The sequence below is a fragment of the Myotis brandtii genome, unplaced genomic scaffold, assembly GCF_000412655.1.
Source record: "Myotis brandtii unplaced genomic scaffold, ASM41265v1 scaffold123, whole genome shotgun sequence".
NCBI classification, from domain to species: domain Eukaryota; kingdom Metazoa; phylum Chordata; class Mammalia; order Chiroptera; family Vespertilionidae; genus Myotis; species Myotis brandtii.
In genome coordinates, this window is record NW_005354291.1 from 17,846,672 (window position 1) to 17,866,859 (window position 20,188).

The 20,188-nt window shown below is 39.0% G+C and overlaps 1 protein-coding gene across 12 annotated transcripts in view; it reads left to right on the top strand.

Annotated features, from left to right (window-relative positions):
* AIG1 (androgen-induced 1) overlaps positions 1-20,188 on the top strand; it is a 209,416-nt gene that overhangs the window by 75,963 nt on the left and 113,265 nt on the right. For 10 of the 12 annotated variants that reach the window (XM_005859076.2, XM_014533887.1, XM_005859077.2 and 7 more), the window contains exon 3: positions 11,447-11,548. The exons of 1 other annotated variant lie outside the window; for it this stretch is intronic. In XM_005859076.2, the coding sequence (XP_005859138.1) occupies positions 11,447-11,548 (102 nt within the window). Of the gene's footprint in view, positions 1-11,446; positions 11,549-15,244; positions 15,703-20,188 lie in introns of those variants that run through there. One more of the 12 variants, XM_014533891.1, reaches the window with a different exon arrangement.

Sequence of the window (20,188 nt, forward strand, 5' to 3'; positions counted from 1 at the left end):
GGGCCTCTAGTGTAATTATATATGTGTTTTCCGATGGTCTTAGGCGACCCCTGTGAAATGGTTGTTCGACCCCCAAAGGGGTCGCGACCCACAGGTTGAGAACCACTGCTCTGTGGTTACTGAAAATTCTTTGCTCCTGCATGCTGCGGTCCCACCCAGCGCTTGCACCTGCTGCCAGCTCCAGAGCCGCCACTCACACCCGCTGTCGGCGCCCGGCTCTGGTTCTGATCGCTCGGTGTCATCAGTGGGTGCAAGCAGCGGCTGCTGGCCCCGATTGCCCCCGAGGGCTTCTCCACCTCCCCCTGCTCCTGTGGGGCAGTCGGGGCAGGAGCCACCGCTTGCACCGGCTGATGGTGCCCGCCCCACTCGCACCCGCTGCTGGCGCCGGCCCCAATTGCTCCAGCAGCAGGAGCAGGGCTGCCAGCAGACAGGGTACCAGGCGTCTTCGGCGGGAGGGGCTGGCCAGGGGCACAGAGGATAGGCCAAGACCCGCCCCTGTGCCCACCGCCCACAGTTCCTTTCAAGGTACACAAATTCGTGTACTGGGCCCCTAGTAAAAATATAAAGCACCAAGAGAGATGTGACAATGCAATGGCAAGGAAATAGACTGGTTCTTGTTCTCGTGGAGTTTGCATTCCACTGGGAAGAGAACCTAGTATTTGCACAGTCAATTATTTAATCAAAAGTATGTTCAGTAGTATAAAGAATAAGCATAATGTGCTATGACAGCCCATGCCAGGAAAAGGGGCAACTCAGGGCAGGCTTCTTAGAGGTTGTGACATTTCTTATCCCATCTCTATGCTAAGGATGAGCTGGGAGGTGTGGTGAGAGGCATTCCAGGCAAAGAGAGCAGCATGCCAGGGGTCCTTGCAGATAGAAGGAGCCTTCTGCCAGCTTAGAGGGGCCAGCAAGTTAAAGGGCATAGAAGAGCCAGAGTTAAATGGGCTAGTGTTATAAGCAGAAGGCCGCATGGGGGGCAGGGAAAAAGTAATTACTTCTGACTAGGAATTGGAGGGATAGGATTGCACAACAAAAGTAACAGTTGATAGAGCTTGGATATTGAGGAAAAAAGTAATGAATTTCAAGCTGTAGTTATAAAAAGCCCAAAGGAATGGATACTTGGAAATGTGTGGTAAGTTTGGGAAACTACACGGAGTCTGGGGATTGGGTTCCTGGAAGAAGCTGGAAAGGGACAGAGAATTTGGGGCCAGATCACAAGGGGACTTTTCCACCCCCCATTCATTTTTATTTTAATTTATTTCAATTAACATGATATCATTGTATATTTTAATTTATTTTAATTAACATAATATCATTGTATATTTTATTTTATTTTTCAGATTGGCTGCCTTATTTTATTCAATTCATGGGGGTGATATTGGTTAATAAAATTATATAGATTTCAGGTGTACAGTGCTATAATCCATCATCTGTATATTGTATTGTGTGTTCACTACCCAAAGTCAAGTCTTCCTCCATCATTATTTATCCCCCCTTTACGCTCTTCTACCTCCCCCACCTCCTTTCTCTCTGGTAATTACCACACTGTTGTCTATGTCTCGGTTTTTTTCCCCTTAATCCCTTCACCTTTTTCACCCAGCCCCCCCAACTCCCCTCCCCTCTGACAACTGTTAGTCTGTTCTCTGTATCTATGAGTATGTTTCTATTTTGTTTGTTTATTTTGTTCATTAGATTCCACATATAAGTGAAATCATATGGTACTTGTCTTTCTCTAACTGGCGTATTTCACTTAGCACAATCCATGCTGTCTCAAAAGATAAGATTCCCTTCTTTTTTAAAGCCAAGTAGTATTCCATTGTGTAAATCTACCGCAGCTCTTTTAACCACTCATCTACTGATGGGCACTTGGGCTGCTTCCAAATCTATCTTGGCTATTGTAAATAACACTGCAATAGGGGTGCATATATTTCTTCAAATTGATGTTTCTGGATTCTTCAGATATATTCCCAGAAGTGGAATTGCTGGGTCATAAGGCAGTTCTATTTTTAATTTTTTGAGGAAACTCCATTCTGTTCTTCACACTGGCTATATCAATGTGCATTCCCACCAACAGTGCACAAATTAATAATAGATGAGATATTCCCTTTTCTCCACATCCTTGCCAACACTTACTGTTTGTGGATTTATTGATGATAGCCATTCTGACAGGTGTCAGGTGATAGCTCATTGTGGTTTTAATTTGAATTTCTCTGATGATTTGTCTATTGGCCATCTGTATGTCCTCTTTGCAGAAGTGTCTATTCAGGTCTTTTTTGCCATTTAAAAACATTTTTTTAGTGTTGAGTTGTATAATTTCTTTATAAATTATGAATATTAACCCCTTATCAGATGTATCATCACAAAATATGTTCTCCCACTCAGTGAGTTGTCTTTACAGTTTGTTGATGGTTTCATTTGCTTTACAAAAACTTCTTTTATTTTATTCTGCAAGCAAAGGGGAGAGGTGGCATTGAAAGTTTTAAACTGTGAAGTTCTTAAAAGTTTTAATAAGGTAATTCTGAGGCCAAGAAAAGGCATAGGTAGAATTAAAACAAAACTGAAGCCAGTGGCTATCTCAATAGTCAAGGACAGGGACAGTATGGCGTGGAACTTTGTGAAAGTCAGCTCAACGTGCAATGGTCGCCTCAGATCCAGGAGGTTCACTCCTAGTAATTTTTTCCTCTGAGGCACTCATATCATACAAAAAAACCCTTCACATAACATACCATTTCAGGATTATTGGAAATTGCAATAATTGGAGTGACTGTACATATCTATTAGTGAGTGCTTAAGTAAATTATGGCGCATAATCATATAGTGGGGTACCATGAAACACCTAAGAAAAAATGGGGTATGTCCTTAAAATATTTTTAAGTTATATTACTGCTCTGATTTTGTAAAATAATGTATGGAATGCATTTTACATGAATGGAAAAATATCTTAAATGATACACTTGTCCTTTTGACAATGACTATCTTTACAGGGTGATACTGCAAAGAATATTTACTCTTTATACATTTCTTTATGGTAGTTTACTTACCACAAATGTTCTCATGTTTAGCAATATCTGTTGTGTTTTTACATGAATGCCATTATCTTAATTGGGTGCCACTTGAACAGGCTCTAAGATGGAGAGTCAATGCAGAAAGAGGGGTTCTTGGGAGATACACCTGTTAGGAAGTGAGGAAGACAGCTCTGGGTAAGGAGAGAAGATGACCCACAGTGCCCGTTGTAACTGAGGCATCCTGGGAACCCTAGAGCTGGAATGACCCTTCCGAGTTGCCCTAAGTTGAGGCAAAGGTGTTTGGTCTTTGTATCCTTACATCAGTCAGTGATTGGGTTTGGACTGGTCTTGGAGAAGAAGCATGACCTTAGGCAAGGCAGTTCCCTAAGCTGAGGGAAATTACAGTGAAGGATGAAGCTGACCGTGGCCAACCACCAACATTCCCAGTGGTTGAGGAATGGATATATGGGTCCTGAAGAGGGGATCTGGGAGAAGCACTTCAGTATCCACTACAGTTATTTGATATATGTATAAAATGTATTCTCTGACCTTGCTAAATTACCACAGCTTAGTTTTCATGATACAAAGATAAAGGAGAGAAAACAATGATCTCAATGTAGAATAAAATTCAATAAAATGAAATCTTTTTATTAAAACAATTTTAGCAATTAGGAATAGAAAGTAATTTATTTAACTTGATGAAGGGTGCTTTCTCTAGCCTATCTTTTCACTGAAGGAATGGCCTCTCTGTGGGCCCCTCAGGTTCAGTGCCTGCTGCACCAACTTGCAAGACCCAAGGCTTTAGTCGTCCATCTCCTTGCCCACAATGCACAGAGTGCTCGGATAATGGTACTGGCGTTTATGTCCAGAGCAACCCCAGTTTCTGGCCTTGCTACTGTTCTGATTTTTTCCCTGTCCTTTTTTTTTTTTTTGTAGTGCCTGTGTGTGTATGTGTGTGTGTGTGTGTGTGTGTGTGTGTGTGTGTTGTGTATTTTGGCTCCTAGTGATTTCCCTTCCTTTCTAGTGTGCTCAGAATACATTTGAAAGTATATTTGCCATGATTTATTTAGCACCCAGTGTTTCTCAGCAGGAAGGTTTCTCAGTGTATCTGGTCTGCTGTACTGCAGAAAGCTAAACCCCAGCTGTCTTTACCAAAGATAGTTTTCCCTTTCATTGTTTATAAGGTGACTTTCAGTTTCATGTAGTTTTATTTTTTATATTTTATTCATTTTTAAGATCTGTTCATTCACTTTCAGTGTCTTCTTTTGCTTTATCTTCTCTTCTTTTTTTAAAAAATATATTTCTTTATTGATTTCAGAGAGGAAGGGAGAAGGAGAGAGAGAGAGAAACATCAATGATAAGAGAGAATCATTGATCGGCTGCCTCCAACACACCCCCTACTGGGGATCAAGCCCGCAACCCAGGCATGTGCCCTTGGCCAGAATCAAACCTGGGACCCATAGGTCCGCAGGCTGACGCTCTATCCAATGAGCCAAACCGGCTAGGGCTATCTTCTCTTCTTTGTCTCAATTTTTCTACTTTGACCTCTATTCATTAACAGATAATTATTTGATCATAAATTATCTTTATCCTGACATAATTTTTCTGGTTTGTATTGTTCAGTTGCCTTTTTGAGTGGTCATATTCCACTTTCTCTCTCTTTTGTGTGTATGTGTGTGTGGTATCTGTGAATACATTCCATGCTATCCTTTTACTTATGATTGCTCATCCTTAAATTGGTCTGTTTGTCTTGAGCCAGCTCTTTGTGAAAGGCTAGGATGGGAAACAGGGTAAGGAACCGAGCTAGGGCAGTTTGAATTCTGAGCCATTTTCCTCCACCACTACCCTCCCCTGGACAATGGCTTCTTTCTGGACTCTATTATTTCTGTTCCCTTGACTCATTTTCATCGTAACCCTTTTGTATGGTGACAGGTGAGCTCAAGGCTGAGCATTCATGCTGGTTACCATAGATCCTTTCTTGCTTGCCTTAACTTATCCACATCCTGCTTCTTGAAGGGATGACACATTTAACATTATCACTTATGACACCTGAAGCCAAGCAGTGCTCAGAACATTTCCCCAGTGCTCTCATGCATCTCAGACCACCTGTTCCCGGCAAGGGTCATTTCCTGTCCCTTAGAGTGTGCCACCAGAATGATCTCTCTGTTCTTCTTGCTCAACCAGAGAGCTCTTGTATCCTGTTTCTTATATCAGAGTCTTCCTCTGCCCTGGTTCAATTTTCCAATACTTGGCAGACTTTTTTAAAAGAGTGATGTTTGGGTTATGGGTGCTTCTTACTTCCATTGGTTTCATTTCTGTTTCTCATTATCCTTATTCTTGGTTGATTTCTAGAAAGAAAACCTTTAGTCTTCCATCTTGGTCTAGAAGTCCAAAGAAGGATTATTGTAGGGTGATGGAAGACTTAAACAAGTGAAGGAGGAGCTAACTTATAGAAGATCAGAGAAGGGGTGGGCTAGAACAATAACCTTAGAAAGAAGGGCATATGAAGGGCATATCTTTCTCACTGACAGGACGACAACAATGTAGGGAGAACATAAAAGATACATTTGAGGTCAATAGGAAGAAAATTGAAGGTGTAAAAGAGTGCCTGTTCCTATGGAAGATGTGGGGTCTGACACAGATGAGAAGCAGCATTGCACCTTTATTCATTTTTTTTCCAGCACATTTTTATCATAAACATATTCTATGCCTGGCAGTGGGGAAATAGCAGTGAAGAAGACAGACAAATTATTATTCTCTGAGACTTCACTTTCTCATAAAAGAGCCAGGCAATGAACAATTGGACAACAACAACAAGAGCCTATTTTTTAAAAATCGGGGTCTATGATAGAAAATAATGAAGCAGAGGAGTCACTAGCAAGGCTTCCATGAAGAGGTGATGTTTAAGCCAGACCTGAAGGAACAGAGAATCCAGCCATGTGAAAACGGGGGGAGAGCATTCCTGGCATAAAGAATAGAAAATGCTATGGTCCTGAGGCAGGAAAGAGCTTATTGGGTTATAAGAACAAATTGCCAATTGGAGCTTATGGAGCAAGAATGAATATGGTAGAAGCTTAGGTTGGAAAGGCAAGCACCAAATCACATGGGCACTTATAGGAGTTGGGTTTTTATTCCCACATTACATATTCAGTCAGGAGAGATAATTAAGGACCTAAATGTATATAAATATGGGTAAATGTTAAATTCTACCAAAAAGATGATAGTTGAAAAAGGCATAACATCAACATGTGCTTTAAAAACTCTCTAAATCAGTGGTTCTCAACCTGTGGGTCGCGACCCTTTCACAGGGGTCGCCTAAGACCACCAGAAAACATATATAATTACATATTGTTTTGTGATTAATCACTATGCTTTAATTATGTTCAATTTGTAACAATGAAATTGGGGGTCACCACAACATGAGGAACTGTATTAAAGGGTCGCGGCATTAGGAAGGTTGAGAACCACTGCAAAAAATGGAGATATGGGTTTTAAGATAATTTGAGCAGAATGCACAGCATAAAGAGTATAACGTTACTCACAGCCTCATAATTGCAAGTAGAAGAATTCCATGTCACACTTGTAGGAATGAGCACTAGAAATCAGTTGTACTCTGGAACAAAAGATACTACAATACTAGTATCAGAAGGCCCTAGGCTTCACTGTTCATTCTGAATTTGAGGGTATGGCTGAGGGAAATTAGCCAGGAAGAGACCACTTTCTGAATCAGGATCTCATAGATTTTCAAAGTGAGTAAATAGGGGTCATGATAAAATGAGACATTCACCCTGCCTGGGGCCACCTGAAACAGCCAGCTAGCATCCAGAACACAACTTATTCTCATGCTTTGTGTGTTTGGAAAGAGAAATCACAACTGAGAACTTGTCTAAATACTACTGCTCAGCAACAATACGATCATGGAAAGAGTTGATGGGAAAGAAAACATGAATAGGAAATTTGGAAGCAAAGTAGAGCCCACTTGTAATCAGTATTTGGTAAAGTGTTGAGTACTACTAAATTTGTTTTAAAGGGGAAAGTAATTCCATAGGATCATGTCATGTTGAAGCTATAGACTTTAAAGATATATTCATTTACTTCTCCCTACCTTTTTTCTCCTTCCTTCCCTCCTTCAACACTGGATGTTTGAGATCATGTTAAATGGCCTTTACAGACCAATCTATAGATAAGTAGCTTTTCCTTTTAGCCTCCTTTGTGGCACTATTCTCCGCAGCATCCTTGGCATGCTAATGTTTTACTGAATTCCAAAGAGTTCCTTACTGGTCAGTAAAGCTTCTTCTTAGAGAGCAGGCTAATGTTGATCAGCTTCAGCTTCTATTAGACTCCATATGAGAGACTCCTTACAGAATGTGACAAAGGGTGAGTCCAGTTTCCCTTAGGTTTCACTTCTAACAGTCCCAGGGGTTCAAATGAGGCCTCAATGACTTGCTGTGACACAGGTATTTTTGTCTGGGACACTTGAAGGACTGGAAAGTGACAGTGCTCCTTTCACTCTCAGTTCAAGTACAGTATTCTGGTCCTGGCAGCTGAGAAGCAGCAGGTGTGTGCTGAGGAATAGCTGGCCATTGGCCCTGGCCAGGGAAGGAGCTTCTTCACAACAGTGGAAGGTTTCACTATCCCTAGCCTGTCCAAGAGCACCTATTTTTGTTTCCTATCTGTGCCCTGGTAGTAAAGCTCAAACTTATTTTGGGTTTGCTGATGACCATACTTCCAAGAGGATATCAGTGCAGGGAAGCCAAGAAGCTACCGTCTGTACTGTGTTTATATCTCAGGAATTATTTGAAGGTTGATTACTCAGCTGTGCCTCTTGACCTTCTAGTGTTACACTAAGAAAGGTGACTAACACTTTTTTTGAAAGTCACTTCACTTTTAATAACTCATGTAATTCCTTCAGCATATGTTAGAGGTCATGGAATTGACTAGATTGTGCTATTAAGTACTGAGCCCACAATGCTTTACATGTGGTAGGCACACTGAAAGATCATTCGTGGTGAACAGAAAGTGGCTTTCATCAGTGGTAAATGATTAACAACCAGTTCTCCAGGGGAAAAAATACCTGCTCTGTAGTATTTGCTGATTTCCATAAGGGAATATTAAGAACAACTTTATAAATTCTAAAACTTAGATGAAATGGAGACATTCCACAAAGTGTAACTCAAGAAAAAAAAATAGAAAACCTAGAAACTCTATATCTACTAAAGAACTTGAATTCACAATTAAATCCCACAAGAAAACTTACAAGTCCAGATATCTCCACTAGAAAAGCATATCAAATAGATAAGGAAGAAATGATACCAATCTTGCATAAAGTTTCTTTAGAAAGTAGAGGAGAGAACACTTTCCAAATTATCTTTTGAGGCCAGCATTATCCTGTTACCAAAATTAGAAAAAGGCAGCATGAGAAAAGAAAACTAACTGTAGATCAATAAAGGTGGAAAACAAATCCTAACAAAATATCAGCAAGTTGAATCCAGTATTATATCTAAAAATTATAATACATAATTACCAAGAATTAAAAGTTGGTTTAACATTAAAAATCAACCAATGTATTTTATCATATTAACAGAATAAAGGAGAAAAACTACATGATTACCTTAAAATACACAGAAAAGCTATCGGAAAACCCAGCATTCATTACAGACATAAATTAACAAAGATGAGATATTCCTCAACTTGATAAAAGGCATGTAAGAAAAACCTGCAGCTAAGATCAAATTTAAATGTTGACTTAACACTTTCCCTAAGATAAGGAAGTAGGCAAGCATGCTCACTCTTAATCACATCTAATGAACATTTTGCTGAAGGTCGTAGGTTGTACAATAAGAAAAGAAAAGGCAATAAAAGGCATACAACTTATAAAGGAAGAAGAAAAACTGTCTTTATTTGCAGATCATGCACATATAAAAATCTAAAACACTTTATAAAATTCTCCAACTACTAAGTGAATTGAACAAATGTCAACATACAAAAATTATTTGTATTCCTATATACTGGCAACAAAGAATTTAAAAGAAATGTAATACTATCTATAATAGCATAAAAAATCAAATGCTTAGTGATAGATTTAACAAAATATGTGCAAGATCTATATATACTGAAGACTACAAACATTGAGAAATTAAAGATCTAAATAAATGGAGATATAAATTATGTTCATGGGCTAAAGACTTAATATTATTAAGATGTCATTTCTCCCCAAGTTGAATATATTGATTCAATAGTGATAATCAGAACTCTAGCAGGATATTTTTATAGAAATTACTACGCTGAGATTCTAAAACTTAATAGGAAATGCAAAGGACTTAAAATAGCCAAAGCAATTTTGGAAAGAACAGAGAGAGAACATGTGTTAAGCAGAATCCTAAAATGACCCTAAGATTCCACTCCCCCTCCTATTCCTGCTGAGAGGCCAGTATAGTTCCTTCTCCTTGAGTGTGGGAGGGGCCTGTGAATAGGATGGGATTTCACTTTCATGATTAGGTTTCATTATATGGCAAAAGTAAGAGGATTTCCACCTGTGACTCCATCTAGGATTGAAATGGCGTCATGCCTGTGTGGACCCCAATGTAAACCTTTTGTTCTCACCCTACAGAAACAAATGCCTCAGGTCAAGGGAAACATTTCACAATCAACCCCTGCAGTCAAACAGAGGCCCACATAGACCCCAAGGCATACTTGTGTCTCTGGGAATTCCAAGGCCATGGTTTCCTGGGATGTAGACCAGAAGAGGAGGGGTGCAGGTTCCAGCTAGACAAGCCACTCAACCCTGGGATTGCCTCACTCCATGGTAAGGAAGGAGGCTCAAGGTGGCTAGAGTAGGGCCTTCCAAAGCAGGACATTTCAAACTCTTATGTGCATATGAATGACCCCAGGCTCTTATTGAAATGCAGGATCAAAACACATCAGGATGGGAGTGGTATTCTGCACATCTAACAAGCTCTCAGGTGCTGCTGACCCCACTTTGTTAGCAAGGCTGTAGCTTGTAGGTCTGCGGGCAGGTAACACTGATAGCTACTATATTTGAAGTCTGTAGTAGAATGAATAAACTAAAATTGTGGATAATTCAAAAATTATGTATTACAAAAATTATGTAACAATCCTAATGATAAGAACAGATTTTTTTTCTTTTTTCATCTTGTACACTTACCAACTGAGTGAAAATAGTTCATCCAAAAGCAGGCAAATAACTGGAACTCCACTTATATTAAAATTATGTGTATAATCTACATTTGTATATTGCAGTTATCATTCAGTATGTTTTATGAAAGAATAAATGTTCATAATATCCTAGGTTTTAAGGGTGATTATTTTTCAGGCAAGTAAATCCATGTAGTAATTGAGATACTTGGAATAGAAATTTGGAACCCAACTGATTACTAGCCTTGAGCTATAACCACCAGGGGTTTTATAAAAATTGGGATTAAAATATTTATTATTTTTATTAATAAAATGTGGGGACATGGATGACATAAGAAATGAGATATAAATTGTTTCTGTTGAATATTCATGATGCATTTTATCATTCTCTAGTATTTATTGGTTAAGATATAATCTACGAGACTTTGATCAATCCTCCCTCTGGGATCAAATGCTACATTTACTATGTACAAAAACATCCACTTTTTCTTTTAAATTCTATGCTGAAGGTTAAGACCTTGGGCCATTCTTTTCTTTATTGTACCTGAACTTATTCTCCCATCATTAGTTTGAAGAAAAAATGATAATAAATTGAGTACTCTACTCTCTTTTGATGATTATGTTGCTGATGGGTCAAAATCCACCTCTGGAACGCAGATGAACTTACAAGAGAATTAGGAATCTTCCTTTGCCCTCCATACGCTCTACTTCTCAGAGCAGCCAAAGCCCCTGCTAAGGGTACATACTAGTAAATTAATACATTTGCTCGCAATGTGACTTTGGGACATTTTATAGCAGCGATTCTAATGCAGTTAGTGGTGAACTAGAAACTTGAGAATGCGAAGATTAATTTAAACCACATGATGAGTTCAAGGAAAAGGGACATCCACTACAGATTCTTGAATGTGTGCTAACTCTGTACAGTGGGGAATGGGATCCAAAACCACCAGTGAACTTTTAAACCCTCTTGAGAGGAATCAAACCAACCCAATTAGCCCTGGGAGGGAGCTATTGCAGACAACAGACAGATCATTTCTCTCCCCCTCAGAGAGATCCCTCTGCCTGAGAAAACACAATTGAGAGATCAGGGAAGGAGGAGGGCCTCCAACCATTACCACTAATGGCCTGAAGTTAGAACTGTCTTTCTGGTCATTAGCTGGTTTACTGATTTGTCTTTCATTATAGATTACAAATACTGTTGGGTTCTTTGAACAATAGATAATTAACAAATTGTATGTTGTGGATAATTGGTGAATTTGAAATAAAGGATTTCTTTTCCCTTCCAGTTTGTTGTAGTGGTGTTCTGGATCATTTATGCCTATGACAGAGAGATGATTTACCCGAAGTTGCTTGATAATTTTATCCCAGGGTGGCTGAACCACGGAATGGTGAGTCAACTAAAACAAATGATAACTTTTATTTTTTTAATCTATTAAGTGCTAAGTTAGGCTTTCCATAGACTCTCTAAATAGCTGTGAAATGTTGGAAGGTTATAATGCACTGATAACCAAAGAAGAATACTGAGTGTAAACAAAATAATGTCTTCCCATGAAATTGAGTCACTACTAAAGCTGTGCATAAAGGAATCCACAGTTTATAAGAGGCACCAGTGGTGTTAGATAATACAACGAGCTTATTCTGGGATGAATTTGCACCATTGAAAGGCTCATCCACTCTTGGAGCCTGAGAATCAATTCCCACCTGCACAACTACTGACACTCTGCTCCTCCTCCACTCACGTCAGTGGGATTGTTCTGGACGTAACTGCTTATTGTACTGGAGAATTTCTCCCGGAGGAGCAACAGGGCTGTTCTGTTTCCTGGGAGATGGGCATTGGAGGTGTCCTTGGGTGTGGCTGCCTTGTCAGGGTCTGCCCATTCCAGGGTATTGGCCTGCGGCTGCTAGGTCTTTTCCTTCTCCTTGGTCTAATTCTTTCTGATGCTTTAGCCATTGTGTTACCTTCCCAAGTTTCAAATCAAATACTTTGGATGGTTTGCACATTACTTTACAAGATTTGAAGAGATATTATCTCCAAAGAAATATTCCCTTTCTGCTTCTGAAATTGAGCACTATTTTGTTAGTAACTAAGAAGCCTGCAATTTTTTTTGGTTACAGCAATTTTTAGACTGTCACTGGGTGCTCCTGGAGAAAAGGGCAACCCATCACAGAAATTATAGGGGAGCGAAGAGCTAGATATAGTGTCTTAGGTCCAAAATAACAGTTTGCTCCCTGCCCCAATTTTGGTATGCTTTAAGAAGCATGGTGTGTACTAACAAATAAATAGTATTATGCTGAATGGCTTTGATCAATCCTTTTGTAAGCCTCTTTGTCAAAAGTGGCACGTCTCAGAGAACTAGAAGTTTATTTGAGCCCAATAGAGCCACACTGTTGAAGGATTAACATGGCACCTCTAGTCTAATTCCCAAGAAATCGGCTCGGTCTTACTGCTTCACTTTAGCCACCTAAGGGACCTGACTTGGTTACTCTGCCCTTCTTTAACTTCCTCTTTCTCTTGATTGTGAAAGCTCTTTCATGACTACATGTCTTTGCAATCCTCTGCCCCATATGCTCTTCCCATTCTTTGCTGGGAAACTACTGCTCATCCTACTAGTTTAGATAACATCTCTAAGAAGTCTTGCCTCACTCTCCCAAGTCAAGTTAGCTCTTCTGTCATTGGTGCTTGCACAGCACCTTCATATCTCTACTTCGCACTTCTGTTTCCCCCACAAAAATGCTCCACTCCCAGGGCAAAACAGCAGCCTTCAATCCCCAAGCACTCTGCCCAGCTCCTGGCTTATTGTAGAATCAATACATATTTGTTAGATTGATGAATGAATTCAGTATTGCCAGTTTCTATAATTCCGTGCCAGTCAATACTAATAGCTATTATTTTTGAGAACTTACTGTATGCCAGGCATTCTATAGTGATTATATCATTTAATTTTCACACGGGTACTATGAGTGAGGAAGTATTATCCTTTTACAGATGAAGACACTTAAGCTCAGAAAGTTTCTAATACTGGAAGGGCCTTAGCTGAGAACAATTGGTGTATCATGTGCTTAGAAGTATAGTCCTTGACTATTTGGATCCCTCAATTGAACAATATTACCTTTGGGCCTGAGAACAAATCACCACCTTTGCAGATCTTGGCACTATTTAATGTTTCCAACGAACGGTTTATTGAGCATGTAGGCAGCCATTAGAACTTCAATTTGAATCTCTTCATTTTCCTTTGATTCACTTGGATGGGTTAAAATTCTCACTCTTGGAGCACACACTACATAGAAATGCAAGGAGGATTCAGTGCCACAAATATTAAGGAAAAGGATAAGATAAATTTATTAGCATTTCAAATCCTCAGATAATATGAGCTCAATAGACTCTTTTACAATGAACTTTGTGTCTTAGTAGAGAAAAATGACCCTTTCTTTGCTTTTTTTCATGTTTCAATTCATGTTTCTAGAGATACAAACAACCAAGTTGCATATGGTAGCTGAGGAATATTTTGTAATATTAAATAATTTACATTACTCTAAATTTGTATATATGACAATTTAAATACAATATGGCTAAAACATGATGCTATTTTAAATTGACAATTAAAATATGAACATTAAATACTAGAATCATGAATAATTACATTTTTATAAAATGTGTAATAAGATTTATGAAATTTCAAAAAATTAAGTAAATACTTTTAGTTTTTTAAAATTGTATTTAAAAGTTTAATAAGTAATTATAATTTGTACTTGTTTTTAATCTTAATAGACATTTTGAATATTTAATTTAAAAAATAGAAAAATAATTCAATTAAAAATTTACATTTATTTTTAATTTCACATTTTGCTGAAAACATTTAAATTGTGTACACTTTGATTATAATTACATTGCATGTTTAATTAATGTTAGATTTAGCTTAGAGTAATACTATCAGTAGAGCTCAAATTTTGTGAAAATTTCCATTATAACAACAAATTTCATGAATTTATTGAAATGAAGACAAGAAAATAAAATTTTAGAAAGTAAATATATACAATATAACAATTTTTCATGAATTTATTACTCATGTAAACTTAGCCAACCTATCATCAGACCACCCAGTAATAAACTATAATAATATATTCATATTTGTCATTTATTTTGATTTACCTTTATTTTATTACTCATCTAATCATATGTTTCCTATTTTGTTGTATGAAAATATATCTAACAAGGTAGGATTATAAAACATATTTTTTAATACTTTACTAGCTTAATTTGTAACTTCTAGATATTTCTGCAAATGGTTTATGGCCCACGAGGCCTATTTGCTGTTGCCTGTTTAGATTTTTGTAGCTACAGGAATTCCTAGGGAGAATGCAGCCTGTACTTATTATGTGTAGGTCACATTCGTTGTTTGCAGGGGCTCAACATAATTTCTAGGGATCGGAGCCCTGAACCACAGAACTCAGATGCAGTTTATAAGCCCATCATGTCACCATTTCAGAAGACTTTATTAAGTCACTCTTACATTTACAGCATTTAAACTTCCCAGCACAAAATTAGTCAGAAACGAACATAAGGGGAAACTCACAGAATCTGAAATTCACAGGGTTTTCATTTTGATATGCACTAAAGTTGCCGGAAGTTAGACATGATTACAACGAAAGGCAGGTATTCTGTCACTTCCTTCCCACTCTCTGCCTCTTTTTTCTCAGCGAGTAACCCTAGATTTGCAGAAGAGAAGAGGAAATGGGTGAATAGATGGGTTAGAAAACTAATACACCCTCGGTGTGTAACCACTAAATTATCTCCAGACTCCATGAAAATAGCACCAAAAAGAAGGAATTTTAACTTATTACAATTAAAATATAAGCATATAAATATAGCAAATTTAAATGGAGTCAGTTCAGTATCCAAAATAAAAAAACCCATCTATCCTGGAAGCCCTAATTATCTTTGTATTCCCAGCAATTCAAAAAAACATGATGTCCACAAGGCATTCACTTAGTGTTGACGATAAAGATGTTTGTGCATTTGCTTTTGAAACTTGGAAGAATGTCAGGTTTACATTTATATCCTTCTACCACCTTTCTATCCTCAGTCCACTGATGACCAGACAAAAGAAAAACAGAGATGATATCAGCAAATAAATCAGTTGCTTAATTGTAATGAGAATGGTCATGGACAGTTGTGTGAAGGTTCTGCACGGCTGCAGTGTGGGGCTGGCGGGGAGGGTCTGCACTCCCCCCCCCCCAGGTATTGTTGAATACCTATGCTGTGCAAAGCACCCTGCTATGTTCTGGGTGGTTACAGGATGAGAAAAACACTTGCAGTTTTAGAGGATGGAAATGGCACGTGTGAAGTAGAGGAAGGTAAGTAGGAAAACAGAATATCCCAACAGGCTGCATTCACTCTGACAAGGAGAAGCAGTAATTTTTGTTCTGGCTTGTTGCAAAAATAGAACCCTGAACCTTTCTCTTCTGCTGATTACAGTTTTACAGCATTGCCCATGGAGTAAACATACATTAAAAGCAATAAATAAATAAATATTTAAACTCTGGTATGATTGCAGACTCTCACTAATGCTGTAACAGGAGAAAAAACAACAACGAGACAGTGTCTCTGCTTACTGAAGACCTAATTAATGTTTATGAAGTGCTTTGAGATTGCCAAGCACTGTGGAAGGTTAGGATATTATTATTATTACCACAGATCTTTCAGCAGACATGACCTAGATATTCTTATAATCACAGCAGGAGTTGTTCATTCCCCATATAATTTATAAGGAGAGGAAAAAAAAGCACCCCACCTCTCTTCATGCTTGATTTGTCAGTTGTTCTTCTTATACGTAACTGATCCTCAAGAGAACGTTAATTTAGGCAACTATTTATTCTGTTCAGTATTATTTTGACATTTGATAATTATTAAAGTTTTTGTACATCTGTCTTTCCCAGAAGAAAAGGCATTAAATGCTGCTTGTATGATCATTGGTTTTGCAGGAACTTGGCTTTGACATTATTCTTTTGGTAAATTTCCAGTTCAGGGCTACGCAGATTATACATTTCAGTGCCATAGAGCCTGTACCACTCTGATATTTTACAAAAGAAGCTGTTGGTTGAGAGAAGACCATTGTAAACATTCCGAATGAAAAACTGACCTTTCTCAGTTTTCCCAATGTATTCTAAAGTAGCTAGAAGATATCTGGAAATTTTTAAAAATAAAAGTTCAGACTGGAACAGAGGTCAGAAATTTCTTGGGAACCTCTTTCTAAGACTCCCAGTGGACCTCCCAAAGAAAACAAATAAGACCCCAAGACCCAGGACAAAGGAAAGTTAATGTCCACAGTGAGGTAGACACTGTCAGCAATGATGCATACTGTTCTTGGGTGTAAGGTTTTGTGTTTTTTCATATTTAATTTTACCGATCATAGCTTCTTCCATTGCAAAATTTTACTTGTGATCATTAGTTCTATCAAGTCCAATTCTACTGTCAGATTTTGCTGGTCTAAATTTTGACCTGAAGTTTTGATTACTCTATTAAAGTCAGTAATCGGCTTTAAGGTATTTAATTTTAACTGTTGCCATTTTTACTGTTTATTTATTTCTAACAAAAATATTGTACATTGGAGAAAATGTATTTTTTAAACTGATGTTTGAGAAAACTTTGAACAGTTTATGAGGTAGAGAGACCAAGAGAGTTTTCCAGATTCACACATAAAATGCTTAGAAGTTGCATCTTCATCTTAACAAGTCAAAAGCTGAAGAGACTGAAAAATCAACATCTCTTCTTGCATCCTTAAGAGCAGGAGGACACAGGGAAAACTCAAAGATTGGAAAGACAGGCATATGTAAAGAATAATAATGTACTGGAGCAGATATTCATGAGTGAGAGTTAAAAAAATTCCAGGGGAATCTAGTCTTAGGGATCCCCAGATATTGTGAGATTTACTTCCAGGAGCTCGACTGGGTCCCCATAGTAAATATCTGAGAAAAATCTCCTGCTTCCAGCACTGGCAGGGGAAAAGCAATCATTTTTAAATACACTGGAGCATTCTGTTTTTAACAAGGTCTGCCCTCAGGTGAAGCTAACCACAGCCTAAGTTGCTGTGCTAGAGGATGTATCAATAGAGTCCTTGGAAAACTAAAAAGTAAAGAGAACAAACACTGAAAAAAAATAGACCAGAATATGCAAGGACTGTGGGCCAACTACAAAAAAAGTGTAATACATGCATGATGAGATTACCAGGAGGAGAAGAAAAAGGAAGGAACAAAAAAAATAAGACTGAGAATTTCCCCCAGACAGCAAACCACAGAGTCAGGAAGCTCAGGAAACACCAAGTCAGATAAATACCAAAAAATCTACACCTAGACATATTGTTTTTAAATACAGGAAATAAGAGATAAAGAAAAACGCCTGAAAGATGCAAGAGAAATCCAGAGAATTGGTGAGAGAAATAAGACCTAGAGAGAGGCTAAGATGGGGAAAGGGAAAGAGAAGAGAAAAGAAAATGTGATAATGCCATGGGTGAAAAGAGAGATGGCTGCAGAAAGGAGGGATATCAAGTAAGGAGATGGGAAGAAGATTGGGGGAAGGAAAGTTTAAAGAAGGCACAATGTCATAGGTTAAAGAAGGCACAATGGCTAAGTCATACAGACTCTTTGAAGTTTGGGGATTAACTTTTTTTTCCCTGCAGTGCTTGGTATAGTGCTCAGCATATTATAGGTACTCAGTAACTATTTTATAAATCAACTAGAGGCACGGTGCACGGATTCGTGCACCAGTGGGGTCCCTCAGCATGGACTGCAGGGATCAGGCCAAAACTTACAGTCCATCATCCCCCAAGGAATGTAGTAGTGCACGAAGTGGCAGGCGGCCTAGGAGGAGCCCAAGCCGGGCCAGGTGCCACTACGCTCCCACTTATCCCCGGCCCTGCTGCACCTGCCACCGCCACTCGATAGGCTCACTGATGCTCCGCTGCGGTCTCCATGTGCCCATCCCAGGGTGATACTGGTGTGCCTATGACTGAGAAGCAGCCACGGGCTCTCACCCAGTCAGTCCCAATGCCTCACGATCCTGGTCCGGGTTGAGGAGGGACACACAGGGGGAGTGTCTGTGGGAGAGGCTTGCGCCACTGCAGCTGCGCTCGCCAGCCGTGAGCCCGGTGTTTGGCACCTGTTGGTCAGCTGAGTGGCACTCCCGCTATGGGAGCGCACTGACCACGAGGGGGCAGCTCCTGCATTGAGCATCTGCCCCCTGGTGGTGAGTGTGCATCATAGCAACCAGTCGAATGGTTGAAAGGTCTCTTGGGTTTTTATATAGATAGATAGATAGATAGATAGATAGATAGATAGATAGATAGATAGATAGATAGATGTTAGTTGATTGAGCTGGCCTTCTTACTGTTTCTTAGACACATCAAGTACCCTCCTGCTTTGGAATGCTGCCCCCTAGAAATCTGCTTGGCTTACTCCTTCACCTCCTTGAAGTCTTTGCTCAAAATCACCTTCTCAGCCCATTAAGCACTACAACAACCCCCAACGCCCCCCAGAGTTCCTTATCCTGCTCTTTATCCCTCTCATGGCACCTATCATCCTTGACATATTACATGATTTTACTTATATGTTGTACTTGTGCCCTATTGTCCATCTTCCTCTGCTAGAATATAATTTCCATAAGGGCAGAGATCTTTGGTTTAGTTACTGAGTTATCCCAAACACTTAAAACAGTGTCTCCACATAATGAGCAATCAATGAATATTTGTTACAATATTGCATATCCATGCTTTCTCTTGTTCTCTTCTCCTCCACTTTTTATCTTTTCTTTTCCTAATAATTGACAGAAAATATAACCCAAACCATTCACTTCTTTTCTTACTTGTATTTTACTTCACTCTTCAATCTCAGCTGCACTGCAGCTAAATCCTGCATACATGGCTTGCTTCCCCCCTCTCAGAAGGTCTTATTGGTTGGTACATGTCATGTTATTATTACTGCTTGAGAAGGGCTGAATAGATGAATAAAGAACACAACATGGGTGCCTGAAAACGAGCTACAGGCCAGTTATATAATAGCCTGGATCAAATTTATTGAAAAGCTCTTCCATATATTGATTATTTCATCTGGGTATTAGTTATTTTTCCTCTAGGATAAGAGTCAGTGGCTTTTTAAAGCAATTTCCTGCTATCACAAATTCCTTTGTAGAACTATTTTTTTATGCAAGGGTAAAATTCAAGGCTAATAATATTTGGTTTATACTCTGCCCTTTTTCTTGCTACATTTAATAGATGAGCAGGCCCAGCAGTAGTGTGAGTTCATCAAAAGGTCTGTAAGTCATATTCAGATGTTTTCGGGTCAGCAAAACCCAAAGTGTGGTTTACTCAAGTCTTTTACCCCTAATCCTTAAATCCATCGATATTTCAAAGTAAACTTAATTCATATGTTTCTCATTCATTTGCCCTTAGTCAGGGGAGGGGGTGGAGCAGGGAGGAAGGTATTGTCTTAGGAACTGGCTTCCTTCTTCACTACCACAGACAGATCATTCATTAGCCACAGGCCCAACTCCTTGGCAGAAGTCTATTCCTTTATCCTTTCCAGTTCCCTTTTAATTGAAGCTTCGGCCTCAGCAAGCATCAGTGACAGCTGCCAAGGAAAGTGAAGTGGAAAGAAGCTGCATTTTCTATCATGGGAGCACAGAATTCCAGAACCTTAAACTTGGGAAATGATTCTAAAGATCATCTTATCCATATGCCATGTGACACTTTAATCACCTGAACAGCATCCTGGCAAATTCCCTTTCACTTCCTGCTTGAGCATCTCCAGTGATGGAGCTTCCGCAATGGGCCACAACCATGAGTCTTCAGCTATAAGAAAGACTGTTGCAAGGAACTGAGTCTTCTGTTCAGGTTTCAATCTGCCCAGTCCGTTCATCTATTCTGCAGGATTCAAACTCCAGTCCTCTTTGTTCTCATGTTCTCTTCCAAGAGAACTCTCCCTCATGACTTCACTCTCTGCCATACCTGGGTCATTCCTGAATCTGTACTTCCTGG